This window comes from Vipera berus, assembly GCF_964194415.1.
Source record: "Vipera berus genome assembly, chromosome: Z".
Taxonomy (NCBI): domain Eukaryota; kingdom Metazoa; phylum Chordata; class Lepidosauria; order Squamata; family Viperidae; genus Vipera; species Vipera berus.
The window spans coordinates 8,790,730-8,807,066 of NC_138205.1; the positions used below are offsets into that span (position 1 = coordinate 8,790,730).

The following is a 16,337-nucleotide window of genomic DNA, read 5'->3' on the forward strand; positions in this document are numbered from 1 at the left end:
CCTAAACCTCTATTTTTTTATTAAACAGATACAATATTAGTTTAATTTCATTTTCCCCCCTATATATTACATAAATTCCATGAGCAGTGGTAGTTTAGGATGCCTTAAAGTCATGGCTGTCTTACCACTTATTCTTCATAGAAATTATTTAAAAAATAAAATAAGGAAAATTTTGGGGAAAAGTTAAGGAATATATACACACTTACACAAACAGAGACATAGATAGATAGATAGATAGATAGATAGATAGATAGATAGATAGATAGATAGATAGATAGATAGATAGATATGTATTAGACAGAGAGATTAGATATAGATAAGATTAGATTAGGTATAGGTCTATAGGTAAAGGTATAGATTAGAGATAGAGATAAGATATAGATAAATACACACCTATATACATATATATTTAATTAATAAATATACCTTCACAAGAGTTACAGTATATCAAGTTTTTATGAATCTGTGTTGGAGCTTAATTTCACTCTGCCTGTTTTGGGAAGGGAGGTACCATTAGAAAGTTCCTGGGTGAAAATGTTTTCTTCTCTCCATTTTGATGATAGTGCTGGAGGTCAGGAGCCATTATTTAAGAATGGAAAATTCTCCATAGACGAGGTGCTAAGGTGGCAGCTGATGCTTATTCAGGAGTGTCCTTGGAAACCCAATGCTACAGCGGTTATGCAGCATAGGTAATAATGCTACTGGTTTACCCAAATCACAGTTTGAAAAGGTATCATGATGCTGGTTGAGGGACCATCCAAGGTTCTGCAAACCTTGTCAGCCTATGGGAACTCTTCATCTCTCCAGCTGCTGGGGCGGGAATATAAAATCATCTTTCTGACTCCAGTCGCTGCAACAACATGCGGCTGATGTTCTAACTCTTGAAATAACAGAGTTGGAAGGGACTGGTCATCTTCTAGTCCAACCCCAGCTCAAACAGGAGACCCTATGCCAGACATGTCAAACACAAGGCCTGGGGGCCGGATTCGGCCCGCGAAGTGGTTTCATGCGGCCCGCAAAGCCATCCTGGAAACAGTGAGGGAACGGCCCCCACTGCCTTGGCCCTGGCCCAGAGACCCTCCTTCTGCCAGAGACCCTCAGATCTGTCCCACTCCTGCCCAGGCCCCCATAGGCACCCTTGATGCGAACGATGTAGAGCTGGCCACGCCCACCCAGTAGGCCATACGCACTCTAGCCGTGCCCACCCAGTAGGCCACGCCCACCCAGGCCACACCCACCCGGCCCCCTGAGGGCAACCGCAGTGCTGATGCGGCCCTCAATGAAATTGAGTTTGACACCCCTGCCCTATGCCATTTCTGACAAGTGATGAAGCACCCACAACTTCTGAAGGCAAGCAGTTCCATTGGTTGATTGTTCTCATTGTCAGAAAATGTCTCCTTATTTCTAGGTTGAATCTCTCCTTAACCAGTTTCCATCCATTGTTCCTTGTCTGGCCTTGGGGTGCTTTGGAAAATAGGTTGACCCCCGTTCTCTGTGACAGCCCCTCAAATATTGGAACATTGCTGTCATGTCACCCCTGGTCCTTCTCTTCACTAGACTAGCCATTGTAACCATTCTTCATATGTTTTATAGCCCTCTCCAAGCGGTTTACAGAGTCACATTATTGCCCCCAAGAATCTGGATCCTCATTTGACCGATCTCGGAAGGATGGAATTTAGGATTGCATTGGCTTTTTTAGCTGCTGCTGCACAAGGATCCCTTTCCACGTTAATGCCCACCGCTGCCTTCTTTTAGAGCAGAGCTAAGACACTGCTGCAATGCCTCTCATCTGCTGGTGGTAACCAAGGAAAACACACCGCTGGGATCCACCATCCATTTCGATGGTGTGAAAGAGAAAAATATAACTGCGGATTCCAAGCTGATAAATGTGCTGTTGGAGGTAAGAGGAGATCCATTCTTTGGGTTTTGGTGGGAGAGGAACCCAGGGGGGCAGGATGTGTTAACAGAATACGGGTAGTCCTTGACTCAACAACAGTTCATTTAGCGACCGTTACAGTGGCACTGAAAAAAGGGATTTATGACTGTTTTTCACACTTACGACCGTTGCGATATCCCCCTGGTTGTGTGATCAAAATTCAGACACTTGGCAGCTGACATGACGGTGGCAGTGTCCTGGGATCATGTGATCCCCTTTTGTGATCTTCTGACAATCAGGAAGCCAGATTTATTTAACAACCGCATTACTAACTTAACAACTGCTGTGACTCACTTAACAACTGCGGCACGAAAGGTCATAAAGTGGGACAAAACTGAACAACTTTCTTGGTTAGCAATGGAAAATTTGGGCTCAATTATGATTGTCCATCAAGGACTACCTGTATATCCAGTGCAGTATTTCATTATTTGCCTAAAATGGGTCAGATCCCAAGTCAAGTCACCTCTGAACAAATGTAATGAAATAAAGTTGATAAGGATGTGCAGAGTACCTCTTGAGCTAACAAGAGCTTGCACAGGAGAAGGGGATACTGAGAGTAGTCAGGTTTACGCAGCAACCACACAGATACACTGAGGTGTGTTAAAAACTTTACTTGTGGAATATTACAATAGCACAGTCCAAGATAAAACAGTCCAGGTCATACACGAGTAAAGAGATGATAGCAAATAACAATAGTCCAAGGAGTATCCAATTCAGAGTCTTCTTACCAGTCTGTAAGTCAAAAACACAGTTCTTCAGGTTTAGCAAACAGTAGTAAACCCACAAACCACAATAATCAGCAAGTAACAGCAAATGTTACAGAGAGAATAACAGAGAGAAAGAAGCTATGTCTCTAGCTCCCTCTTATGGTCGTTGGAAAAACAGCGTTGGCCAATCATCACACATTTAAAGTGATACAATACAGTTTCTATTACAACACCACAATCATAGTTTATATATATATATTGCCAACCCAACCAGTTAGGCCATAGTCATCTACCTAACAAAATGCTTTAAGTGAATCCTTGCTAAAGGTCCCTGAATTACCTTTGAGTCACCCTGAAGGATAAATTGTTTGCATTCAGGAGTTTATATGTCCATTTTTAATTCTTTTTTCCCCTTCTTTCCTGCCCCAACTAGAGATTTCCATTGGCAGGTGTCCACTATAGCAAATGTGCCCTCATTGGAAATGGTGGTATCCTGCAAGGTAGCAAGTGTGGACAAGAAATTGACCAGGCTGATTTTATCATAAGGTAGCTGTTTCTTTCTTTCAGAGCTCAGTTTAAAGGGTTGGGATCATAAAGAACTCTGAAAACCTTTACCTCCTTGGTTTATCAGAGTAACTACTTTCTCGTTTCCCCATCTTTCTTCTTCTTCCTTTCCTCCTGTTTCCCCTTCTCTTTCTCTCTTCCTAGCCCCTCTTCCACTTCCTTCCTCTTCCTCTTCTTTCATTTTTTTTCTTCTTCCCCTTCTCCTTTTCCTTCCCTGCCCCCTCTCTCTTCCTCTTCCCTCTTTTCCTCTTTCCCTTTCTCCTTTTTTCTTCTTTCTCCTCCTCCTCCCCTCCCCCTCTTCTTTCCCCTTCTCCTTCTTTTTCTTCCTCTCCCTCCCTCCCTCCTACCCCTGTCCCTTTCTCTCCTCCTCCCCTTCCTCACATCTTCCTTTCTTTTTCTTCTTCCCCATCCCCTTTTACTTGCCCATCCCCTTTCTTTCCCTCTTTCCCTCTTTTCCTTCTCCTTCCCTTTCTCCTTTTCCTCCTTTCCTTGCCTCCCCTTCTGAAAAGGATGTGCAGAGCTACTCTTAAAAAAACACAAGAGTTTTCACAGAAAAACAAGGTTGTGAGAGTAATGAATTGTGTACAGCAACCACACAGATACACTGAGTTGTGTAAAGAGTTTACTTGTAGGATAAAATAATAGCACAGTCCAAGAAACAGTCCAGGTCATACACAGATACTTAAAGTATAGCCGAGAGTAACAGTCTAAGGATTATCGACTACAGAGTCGTCCTACCAGGCAGTAAGTCAAAACACATTAATCACAGTTCTTCAGGTTCTGCATACAGTAGCAAAGCAAACCACAAACCACGACAAACAGTAATCAATAGCAGAGAGACATGAATTGTAACAGAGAGAGAGAAGCCGTGTCTCTAGCTCCCTCTTATGGCCATTAGGGACATTGCTGACCAATCAGCAGAAAGTATAGCGCAGTGCATTCACTATTAAAGGTATACATTACAGCTTTAACTGCAACCATACAGTCTTGGTTTATATATTGCCAACGTATTCCTAACACCCTCTTCCTTTTCTTTCTCTCCCTCTCCTTCCTCATTTATTCCTTTTTTCTTCCCCATGCCCTTTGATTTGCCCATCCCTTTTCTTTTCCTCTTTCCTTTTTTCCTCTTTTCCTTCCCCTTCCCCTTCTTTCTTTCCCCCTCTACCTTCCTCTCCTCCTACCCCTCCCCTTCTCCTTCTCCTCCTCTTTTCCCTTCTCCTTCCCCTTCTCCTCCTCCTCCTCCTCCCTTTCCCTGTTGGACACAGGGGCTTTAATTTCTAGTATTTTTGCAATTAAAACCATTGCTTATTTGGGAATCCTATAAGCATAACTCCCCTTAAGTATGACAAAAACAGGGCCTTAAGTAGTGAGGCACATCCAAAGAAAATGGCAAGGAAGAAGCCGTTTCTTCAAGAGATGACAGAAAACTCTTTCGCCATCTGGTTCTGGACTGAAGATGTTTGAAACAGGATCAAGAGTTAGCACAAAGAATTTAGGATGGTGAGACTGGCAACAACAATGCCTGTTTGAAGTTCCTACAAAAATTTCCGTCTCTTCCCCCATTAAGAACAGAACAGAACCTACCCATTTCCCTTCCTTTGCAGTTTTAAATAACAGTAATGCATCGGTTTGAGATTATTCTCTGTGTCTGTTTTCTATTCGCTCCCCCGCCCAGGTTTAATCTGCCTCCCTTGAGTAGAACTGATGATGTGGGAACGAAAACACACCTAGTGACCATCAACCCCAGTATTCTTAGTAATAGGTAAGGCGATTGCGTAAGTACAAACAGTAAACCACTACAATCTGTGAACGAAAAATGTCTTTGTGTAACCACTCTGGTTTCTTCTTGGGTTTCTCGGTTTTCTTTTTCAGTGGTATTGTGCTGGACTGGGCTTTTATGATCACATTTTTTCAGAATTTCCAACATTTCTTCAGTTGTTTTTCCCTTTAGGATTTTCATGCATGGAATTTTTCTTACGGTCTCTTTGAGTTTGTTAAAAACAGCTCTTTTAAAGTTTAAGACACTGGCTGGCTGATGTTCTATTGGTTGTCTTTGCATTATATTGAATTCCAATATGGTGTGGCCACTCTCTCCCAAAGTTCTAACAAACTCTATCACTTCTTCTGTATTAGTAAGAATTAGGTCCAGTATAGCTTCCTCTCTAGTTCCCTCCTCTACCTTTTGGATGACAAAGTTGTTGACTAGGTTGGCTAGGAATCTCTTTGATCTCCTACTTGCTGTAGAGTTTATCTCTCAGTTGATATCAGGGTAGTTAAAATCTCACATTACAATTGTGATATATTTCCTATGTACGTTGGTTAGTTGTTTAGCAAAAAATTCATTTATTTCTTTGCTTGGTTGGGTGGCCTGTAGTATTTGTCTACAGCAATGTCATTCGTTTTTCCTTTTATATTGACCCACATGGATTCTAGGAAGTTTTCATCCTGGGTTTTGTGGATGCGGTGGCTCAGTGGGTTAGGCCGCTGAGCTTGTCGATCAGAAGGTTGGCAGTTTGGCGGGTCGAATCCCGAGTGCCGCGTAACAGAGTGAGTACCTGTTACTCGTCCCAGCTTCTGCCAACCTAGCAGTTCGAAAGCATGTAAAAATGTAAGTAGAAAAATAGGGACCACTCCGGTGGGAAGGTAACAGCGTTCCGTACGCCTTTGGCGTTTAGTCATGCCGGCCACATGACCACGGAGATGTCCTCGGACAAGCGTTGGCTCTTCGGCTTTGAAACGGAGATGAGCACCGGCCCCTAGAGTCGGAAACGACTAGCACGCTTGTGTGGGGGAACCTTTACCTTTACCTTATAGAGATGTAGTGATCTTTTATATATAATGCAATTCCACCTCCTTTTTTTGTTAGGTCTGTTTCTTTTGAATAGTTTGTATCCTTCCATCAGTACATCCCAGTCATGAGTTTCATCCCACCATTGTATATCGTATTTACCTTCATATACTAGTACTTCAAGTTCACCTGTTTGTTCCCTAAACTTTGAGCATTCATGTATAGGCATTTGAGTCCTTTATAGGTCTTGGGTACTTTTCCATCACTCTCTACTTCATTGTTTTTCCTTGGTTTCTTCTTTCTCTTTACTCCCTACTTCCTTATATGATTGGTTATCTAATGATTGGAATTAGGTTCTAAATATCTTGAAGACCCTCCCCCCTTCAATTTTAGTTTAAAGCTCTTCGGATAAGATGAACCAGTCATTTTCCGAATATCTTGTTTCCAGTTCTTGTGAGGTTCACTCCATCCCTTGCCAGTAGCCCTTTGTTAAGGAATTGTTGTGCAGAGGTCTCCTTGTGCTACCAAAGAGTTGCACAGACAAGGAAGGGTACTGAGAGCAGTAAGAGTCACACAGTAACCACAAGAGTACACTGAGTTGTGAAAGCAAAAAGTATTTTACTTTGAGGTGGTGTAAGAACAAAAATGCACGGTCAAAAATAAACAGTCCAGGTCATACACAATAGTAACAGTCCAAGAAGTAATCCAAAATACAAAGTCGTCTTACCGGTCCAGAGGTCAATACACAGTTCAGGTTTACAACAGTAGTAAACCAACAGTACAGCAAAACAGAGCAAAAACAGTAATAGTAGAGAGCAGTGAATTCAGAGAGAGAAGCTACGTTCCTAGCTTCCTCTTATGGCCATAAGAACACTTACACACCCATTGGCCAATTAACATCTTAAAGACATAACATCATGGTTAATATATTTTCAACCCAACATTGTAGACTATCACCATATGCCTAACATTCTCCCCTTTGGGTAGAATAATATATAACCCTTTACAATCTTATGCACATTCTTTCACAATTAGCATTGTGTTTCACAGCACTTTGTACCTTCGTAAAATGGTCTGCAATATCATCTGTGAATAATAGAAGCAAAGATAACACTCCATTGTGTTCTCTTCTAAACAAACAAGGATCAGCATTACTGGCTACAAAACCTATTGCACTCAACTTATTGCCTATACATTTATTCCACTCATAGCCTGATTGTTTCAATCCATAGAGGCTTTTCCTTAATTTCCAACAATCATGGTCTCTATCATTGGTCACTCCTGGTGGTATTCTTAAATAAATAGTATGTTGCAATGGAGCATGTAAATTTGCAGTTTCCACATCTACATGGTTAACCATATATTGGTTTTTAGCCGCCCACACTAAAGCTGCTCTTAAAGTAGTTGCCCTCAGACTGGGTGCAAACACCTCGTCATAATCTTCTTGCTCACCAGGTGGCAGTTTAGCTTTCTCATAGACCTTAAGATCCTGTAAAGACTTCAACTCCCTGTTCATTGCAGCTTTCCATGATGCCTGTTCTTTTTCAGGATACATCCTGATCTCATCATAGTTAGAAGGTTCTAAATTAACTTGACATATTACACTGGCTTGATAGCGATCAGGTGGACATCTGATTCACGTTGAACGCCAAGGAATTACAGGGCTTTGAATTTCTGACTCCTCTCCTTCCTCTGATTCATCTTTTATCTCCCCTATCGCATCTTCATCTTTTGCAGATGCAGAAGATGTTTTATCATTACTAACTATGTCATCAGAGAGGTCCTCAAATACAAGACGATCAGTATTAACAGTTTCTTGTTCTAACCTATCCCAACCAACGTGCTCAAGGAATTTGGCACTTGCACTATTATATACATTGGTTGTGCCTTGTTCCCAGAAATGATAGGATCTATGATTAGATTCATAACCTACGAAGTATAATTGCCTAGCCCTATGTTGGCCTTTACTCCTGAGTTGTGCAGGAATGTGGACTCATGCTGGGGTGCCAAACGTGTGCAGGTAATCAAGGTTTGGTTTTCTACCATGCCATATTGTGTATGGTATTTTACCGGTTGAAGTATTAACCACTATATTCAGAATATGGTTTGCACATTTTGCTGCTTCCCCCCACAGTCTATCTGTTAAGCCAGAATCTTTTAAAATAGTTCTGATCATGGCTTGTAACGTTTGCCCACGTCTCTCAACAAATGCATTATGTTGACGCCTATAAGGGGCTGAACGTTTATGCTCAATTCCAGCTGATTCTAGCATATCAACAAAGCGTTTGTTTGTAAATTCAGTGCCATTATCAGTTATTATGCACTGAACCATTCTCTTTGTTTTCCTCTCGACAAACTTCAGCCAGTTTGACTTAAGCAGATAACAAAATCCATAATGAGAGTAATGGTCAAGGATACTTAAAATATAACATGATCCTCCTAAACTAGGCTTCATGGGTCCAATTAAATCTGCAAACTCAACTTCCAAAGGTACAGTTGTTTTGAAACCGTTTAGCCTGTTTGCAGGAGTTGCCTTACTCTTTTCCTGATTACAGGCATTGCAATTCAGGTACTTACTACATGGCTTCAGTTTAATTCCTTGTACTAACTCAACTGTTTTACGTAGTGAGTTAAAGTTTACATGCCCTAACCGCCTATGCAGTAAATGTATACATTCGTCATGTGGCTTCTTTTTCTCACATATTGAGTTAGCTTTAACTGTACTAAGTTGGTTACTTGTGAGAACAAATAAACCATTTTTCAAATTAGCAGTTACACAGGTTCCATTCCTCTCAATAGTGCATTGCTCCCCTCTGAATGTTACCACAAACCCAACTTTAACCAATTCCCTTACAGATAACAGGTTGAATCTTAGTTTAGGTATAAATAACATAGGTAACTGTTCATCAATGCATGGAAAATAGGAATTACCTTCACCAGAGGCCTTCATCCTCCAACCCTTGGCTAGTGAAACATGTTGGTTGCTGTTTTTCATATTAATAAACCTCTCTTTCACTTTAGTAATGCATTGTGAAGCCCCACTATCAACAACCCATAATTCATTATTTCTGGATGTTGGTTCACCAGAAACAGCCAAACCAATGCTCTTCTTAGCCTTCCCACTGCTATTTACATTCTGTTTTTTACCCTTTCTACAGAATTTGGCTATATGCCCTCTAGCCCGACAAGAAAAACATTTCTTGACATTGTAAGCAGTGGTGAATTGCTGCTCCTCTTGTGGTTGTGTCTCTCTTAGCTGGTCTCTGTCACACCTCCTTCTGGACTCTTCAAGCAGTCTCCCAGTAATGTTAGTCAATGTCAGTTCCTCTCTGGTCAGGACTTCCAAAGAAGAAACATACCCATCATAACTCTCATCCAAAGATGACAGAATAATATAGACCTGATGCAACTCTGAAAAAAATCAGCTCCTTTTCATGAAGCTCTTGAAAAGTTGCCTTCATGTAGTTTAAATGGGTCAGCGTATCTCCATTCTTCTGCAGACGAGCCCTAAACAGCTTACGTGTAAGGTGTATATGTGAACCCACACTGTCTCGAACATAAAGTCTTCGTAAAATGTCCCAACACCTAGCAGCAGACTCCTCACCACGAATATGGACAAGCTGCTGGTCATTCAGTGTTAGCCCAATAATGCAAAGAGCTTTCTCATTGCTTCGTTTTAAGTTGTCTATCTTCTTTGCATCCTCTTCGTCATCTGGATCCCAAGCAGTAGTATCAGGTGGGTTATTTACTACAGTCCATAGTCCTTCCTTGCGCAGAAGCAAGCAGCATTTTGTGGACCAGGAAACATAGTTTGTACCATCCAACCGGGTTATCCAGGAGATGCCAGTTGACTGTTCCTGTGCCATTTTACACCAGATAGCTAACACAAACTCAGCTATGTTACTGTGTGTACTTATTCTCAGTACAGGCCTGGGCCCATAACCAGTGTTAAGGAATTGTTGTGCAGAGGTCTCCTTGTGCTACCAAAGAGTTGCACAGACAAGGAAGGGTACTGAGAGCAGTAAGAGTCACACAGTAACCACAAGAGTACACGGAGTTGTGAAAGCAAAAAGTATTTTACTTTGAGGTGGTGTAAGAACAAAAATGCACGGTCAAAAATAAACAGTCCAGGTCATACACAATAGTAACAGTCCAAGGAGTAATCCAAAATACAAAGTCTTCTTACCGGTCCAGAGGTCAATACACAGTTCAGGTTTACAACAGTAGTAAACCAACAGTACAGCAAAACAGAGCAAAAACAGTAATAGTAAATTCAGAGAGAGAGAAGCTACGTTCCTAGCTTCCTCTTATGGCCATGAGAACACTTACACACCCATTGGCCAATTAACATCTTAAAGACATAACATCATGGTTAATATATTTTCAACCCAACATTGTAGGCTATCACCATATGCCTAAAACCCTTCATGTAGTTAATGCAGACTTTGATCGAGGAAACTGAAGTTCTTTTGACAACACCAATTTTTAAGCCAGTGGTTCATTTCTAAAATCCTTTGCTCCCTCATTGGATGTTGGTGTTTTGTTGGAATTCTAGATGAAAACACTACTTGTGCTCCCACTTCTTTAACTTTCTTCCCTACCTGTTTGTAATCTTTTGCTATTGTTTTCATATTTACTCTTGTGCCATTGGTCCCCACGTGTAGGAGAAGAAAAGGGTAATAATCCATGGGGTTGATTATTTGAATCAGGTTCTCAGTGACATCTTTGATTTTTGCTCCGGGGACACAACACACTTGCCTAGTTTGACTAAAATCAGACCTTTGCTAACTTCTTCCCTGTAGAGTCCCTCCCTCCAAGTGATCATTTCGCTCCCAGCTCCCCTTCATAGTGTTTTGCTAAAAAAAAAATCAACATGGACTCCTACATCTGCAAATCTATTTTGGTTCACGTGTTTCGGATTGTTGAGTGTGTGGTTTTCCTCTCTCCTGTTTTTCTTTTGAAGATTCAAAGACTTGCTGGGTCCTACACTGGGTTTTAAAGATGCTCTTCAGGCCTACCCAAATGCCCTTTTCCTCATTCCTGCATTATCGTTTGACGATCATGTTGAACTTGGCTACCGCGCTTTACACATCATAAAGGATATTGGCCATGGTTTCTTCCTCAACCCACATTACCTGCGTGCCCTCGATACGTATTGGAAGCAGAAAGGGATCACAGAATTACGTCTGTCCACTGGCTTCATGTTCACCAGCTTTGCTCTGGAATTCTGTGACCACATCACTCTCTATGGCTTCTGGCCCTTTTTATATGACCTAACTGGGAAGGCAATCAATCATCACTACTTTGACAATGTGTTGCCACATCCTTTCATTCACAGCATGTCCGAAGAGTTCTCCCGTTATATCGATATGTATGCCCAGGGTGTCTTGCGCATACAGCTTGGCAAATGCCAGTGAAATTTGGATAGGCAAGACAGTCCCTAACCCAGGCATAAGCAAGAACCCTCGGTGTGTGGTGCCCATGAATGTGTCAGCGTGGAATCTATGCCGGTGAGGAAAACAACCCTCCAGTAGGATCCTTCCAAAAACAGGACTTTGCACACAGCATTCTCTTTTGGCATAACAACAGCTCTTTGTATCTCTATCCATCTAATGGGCAGAAACAGCAACCTTCACACAACCTGGACATTTAAGGGATAAAATAAGAGAACATGCAATTGCTGTGTTTGTAAAAATAAAAAAGAAGCTGTTTTGTAAGTAACTGGCCAAAGTGGAGTCTTTTTCTGAAGTTCTTAGTTGGGAAACCAAGAGCGTTTACAGAAAAAAATGTCAGTTATAGGAACGTGGGTGGTTGTTGATTGTTAAAACTCGATAATTTGTTGGAGTATCCTTGAGTCCCCAGCGTGGCTGCTCTCAAAGAGTATCCGGAAGCTGGTCCAAAAGGCAGCAGTCCATTTTGAATACCGTACACAGTGGGGAAAAAAGAGTCTTGAGCTTTAACCAGATTGATACTATATGATATAAAGCTATTACAGAGTCTAGTTGTTCTGCTTTGTATACTGCAAACTCTCCTCTCAGAAGGTAACAAAGAAAACCGGTCATGGAGAGGATGTGTAGCATCCCAGACAATACTGCAGGCCAGTTACTAGAGTTCAAGTTTGGGTTAGATAAGTTAGATAAGGATCAATAGCACTCAAAGGGGCTGGAGATAGTTCAGTTGTGTGAGGATTCTAGGTTGATTCCCCTTTTAACTCCAGCTCCAGGTTCTGCCAGTCCTACAGTCAACTGGCTTTCACAAAGTTCTTCCATCCATCCATCCATCCATCCATCCATCCATCCATCCATCCATTTATCATACAACATTTATCCATCTGCCCATCTATCATCCATCCATCCGTACTTTGTGGCACTTCTATTGGATTAATCTTAAGCAGTTTACACAGTAATAACAAAACACACTGCAAGTTATAAAACACCAGTTTGTCATAAATAATTAAACCATGAGTCAGCTGTAAATTCATAAAACAACGATCAATAATGCCTTACGGATCTGTAGAGAATAAGGAAGATGACTTTGACGGGCCAGATCTGATACCACATCTTATGTCCCAAACAAGCAGAAAGCATGTGTAAGACACTTCCCTAATTCGCATGGGTAGAAGAAGGGGGAGCAGCATGGAACAATCAAACTTGCAAGATTCTGCTACATGGATCTCTTGGGGTATATCAGATTAGGTTAGAAGGTTATAGCTTTAGTCTGGCGAGATCTTGTCTATTAGGCGTAAGCAAATAAAGAATTGGACTCAATTGGAATTCACTGTGTCGTCTCTGGTCTATTGCCATAGGAACTCAGCAGGGAGAATTAAGATAGCATCCTTCTGTCCAGGTAACGACTGTGCTTATTATTTACTGGTATCACATTTCATATTTAAATTGTCTCAGGTATTTGGTGTAGACCAGTGTTTCCCAAGTTACAAATATTGGGAATTTCAACTCCCAGAATTCTCAGTAATGGCATGTTAAAGCTAGGGAATTCTGGGTATTGAAGGCCACAAATCAGGTAGTTGGGAAAACTGGCCTGGAACCAAAATGGGTTGTTTGGTTTACATGATTATGGGCAAAGCAATCAGGACATGGCTTCTAAGTTGCAGCTGCCCCATTTTGGTGGTCTCAGATGTTCCCACACAGAACTATATTGCAACACACACACACACACACACACACACACACACATATATATATGGGACGCGGTGGCTCAGTGGGTTAGGCCGCTGAGCTTGTCGATCAGAAGATTGGCAGTTTGGCGGGTCGAATCCCGAGTGCCGCGTAACAGAGTGAGCGCCTGTTACTCGTCCCAGCTTCTGCCAACCTAGCAGTTCGAAAGGACGTAAAAATGCAAGTAGAAAAATAGAGACCACGACGGTGGGAAGGTAACAGCGTTCCGTGCGCCTTTGGCGTCTAGTCATGCCGGCCACATGACCACGGAGACGTCCTCGGACAAGCGCTGGCTCTTCGGCTTTGAAACGGAGATGAGCACCAGCCCCTAGAGTTGGAAACAACTAGCACGCATGTGCGGGGGAACCTTTACCTATATATATATATATATATATATATATATATATATATATATATATATATATATATATATATATATATATATATATATATATATATATATATATATATATATATATATATATATAGGTCTAGAGTCTCGGGTTTCTTCCCGCGTTCCTTTCATCTTCAGAAAGTTGTGGCGACCACGCATTGCTCCTGAAAGGAATACTCCGGCCTGATGATGACGGATGGGATTTCGTCGAAACGTCGCCACAACTTTCTGAAGATGAAAGGAACGCGGGAAGAAACCCGAGACTCTAGACCTACACATACAGACACCCGCGAGAATCTACGAAAACATATATATATATATATATATATATATATATATATATATATATATATATATATATATATATGTGTGTGTGTGTGTGTGTGTGTGTGTGTGTGTGTGTGTGTTAAGTATTGTCAAGTCTTTTGAATACACCTTGCTAATTAAATCTTTCCTGTTTTGGCCTAACCCAAGGCTATCCACAGGATATAGTCACAACTTATGACAGCTCATTATTTGTGTAAATAACTATTACTAGCAATTATTATTATTAGTAGTAATTATTAGCAATTTGAATAATTTACATATATATGTATGTACATATGTATATATGTGAAGGTGGTCCTTGACTTATGACCACAATTGAGCCCAAAATTTCTTTGCTAAGTGAGCTTTGTCCCACTTTATGGCCTTTATTGCCACAGTTGTTAAATGAATCACTGTAGGTGTTAAATTGGTGACACAGTTGTTAAGTGAATCTGGTTTCCTCCATTGACATTGCTTTTCAGAAGGTCGCAAAAGGAGATCACATGAGCCCAGGCCACAACAACTGTGAAAATATGAGCCGGTTGCCAAGCACCCAAATTTTGATCACATGACCAAGGGGATGTTGCAATGGTCATAAGTCACTTTTTTCCAGTGCCCTTGTAACGTCAAACAGTCACTAAATGAACTGTTGGAAGTTGAGGACTACCTGTCTTTGGTTCAAAGCAGAGAAAATGCTCTTAAACCAGATTTCAGCTAGAACATATTTTGTGTCTCTCACCACATGGCTGCCATGATAGGTATTGACATGCCACAAAATGGCTTTTTATCAGGAGACGATTTTTCTTCAATTCTTCTCTGCCATTGCCTTCCAGCATGGGCTCTTCACCATCCCATTTTTTCCCCCCTGAGTAGATCAATACTTCCAAACAAAGTTGACGCTATCCATTATTTTTAACTTTTCGAAAAAGTTTCTCCAATCTCAATGGGCAAAGGGGCACCCTGGGAAATCAAGATGATGCTAGACTACACTCTTCTTTGCAACGAACTAATTTCACCTTTGCCAGCTTTCCCTGAGGTCCTGGGGGCTAATTGGTATTATCAAGCCAATTACACAATTCACACCCATATTTTTGAGCCTGACTGGAGTGCAGAAGTTAAATCTCAAGATGGCAAAGTTACTTTGGAATTACAACACCACCCTAGTGTATTTGCTTTGGCGACTCCATGATGCCTGTTCTGTTAATAATATGCTTCTGCAAAGAAACAGACTCTAGCAAACTCTCCAGGGCTTGGCTAGCTCTAAAGTTTATCCAACTTAGAGCAAAAAGAAACTTGAAGTGGTTTTTTTCACTCACTTTTACAGAGAGGCAGGCCACACTTGCCATTTCTATGTATCTTTCTACTAGTAGTTTCTTCCCATTCTGCCCTCCCCATTAAAAAGGGGAAAAAAATAGCCGTGGCATTTTTATATCCAAATTGGGGCTTTGCAAATAGATACGTAGCAGCAGCTTGCTCTATTTTTCTTTTTTGAAAGGCAAAATAATAAGCACACAAATCCACAATTTCAACCACACAGCACACAATTTCAACCACAATTAACCTCTTCAGGGTTAATTCTATTAAGCCACCCCAGAGTCGCCTTGCAGCAAGTTGGGTGGCAAACAAATTTAATAAATAAGAAAATAAATACATTCACAGGGGTAATTTGAGGGCAAAATTGCTCATTGCCCACTTGAACGCCACAGCAAATAAACACTTCTTTCCAGAGTTGTTATTCAGAAGTGGAGGTTTTAGAAAAATAATTGTTTTGCAATTGTGGAAAAAGTACTAGAAGCCCCCCGAAACCCTGCCTTTTTCTCCTTGCCCCCCACTACAGGAAGACATTGTTTTCCAAACCAAGCCATGTTAGTACTTGCTTCAGATCTATGATTGTCACGTTCTCCTATCTTTGCTCAGTTCAATCACACAAAGAACTGGGGTTCCACACTGATGGGGAGAAAGCTTACATTTTGTAATGGAACTTGAATGTGAGAGTTGTTTTTTTTTTGTACTGAACTGTAAACAATATTTGTCAGACTTAGGTTGTGTGGACTTCAACTCCGAATATATGAGATAGGATCGCCACCTATCTGAAATGGTACAGGGTCTCCTGATTGAGCAGGGGGTTGGACTAGAAGACCTCCAAGGTCTCTTCCAACTCTATTCTGATTGATGTATGCTGGCTGGGGAATTCTGGAGTTGACGTCCACACTTCTTAAAGTTGCTCGGGTGAGAAACGCTGCTCTGTGGTCTCAGTGGGAAATCAAGAACGCTTCCGAATGGTTGCTTAAAGGAATCAAGAGGCTAAAATACAGGACCATATATTGGAGGTAGTTACCCTTTTGACAGCTCTATGTAACGATACATCATTTTAATGTATGCTGATTAATGTACATTTAAAGTGACAATAAAGTTATTATTCTATCCTAATTCCTTGTCTAATCACACTTGGTCAATAATTCTATTC

The 16,337-nt window shown here is 41.2% G+C and overlaps 1 protein-coding gene across 1 annotated transcript; it reads left to right on the forward strand.

Annotated features, from left to right (window-relative positions):
• Positions 1-509: 509 nt before the first annotated feature.
• Positions 510-11,653, forward strand: LOC308677774 (alpha-N-acetylneuraminide alpha-2,8-sialyltransferase-like). The gene is made up of 5 exons (XM_081344470.1): positions 510-689; positions 1,756-1,900; positions 3,077-3,189; positions 4,883-4,969; positions 10,959-11,653. The coding sequence occupies exons 1-5, from the start codon at positions 535-537 to the stop codon at positions 11,410-11,412; spliced, it is 954 nt and encodes a 317-aa protein (XP_081200596.1). The 5' UTR covers positions 510-534; the 3' UTR covers positions 11,413-11,653.
• Positions 11,654-16,337: the final 4,684 nt, after the last annotated feature.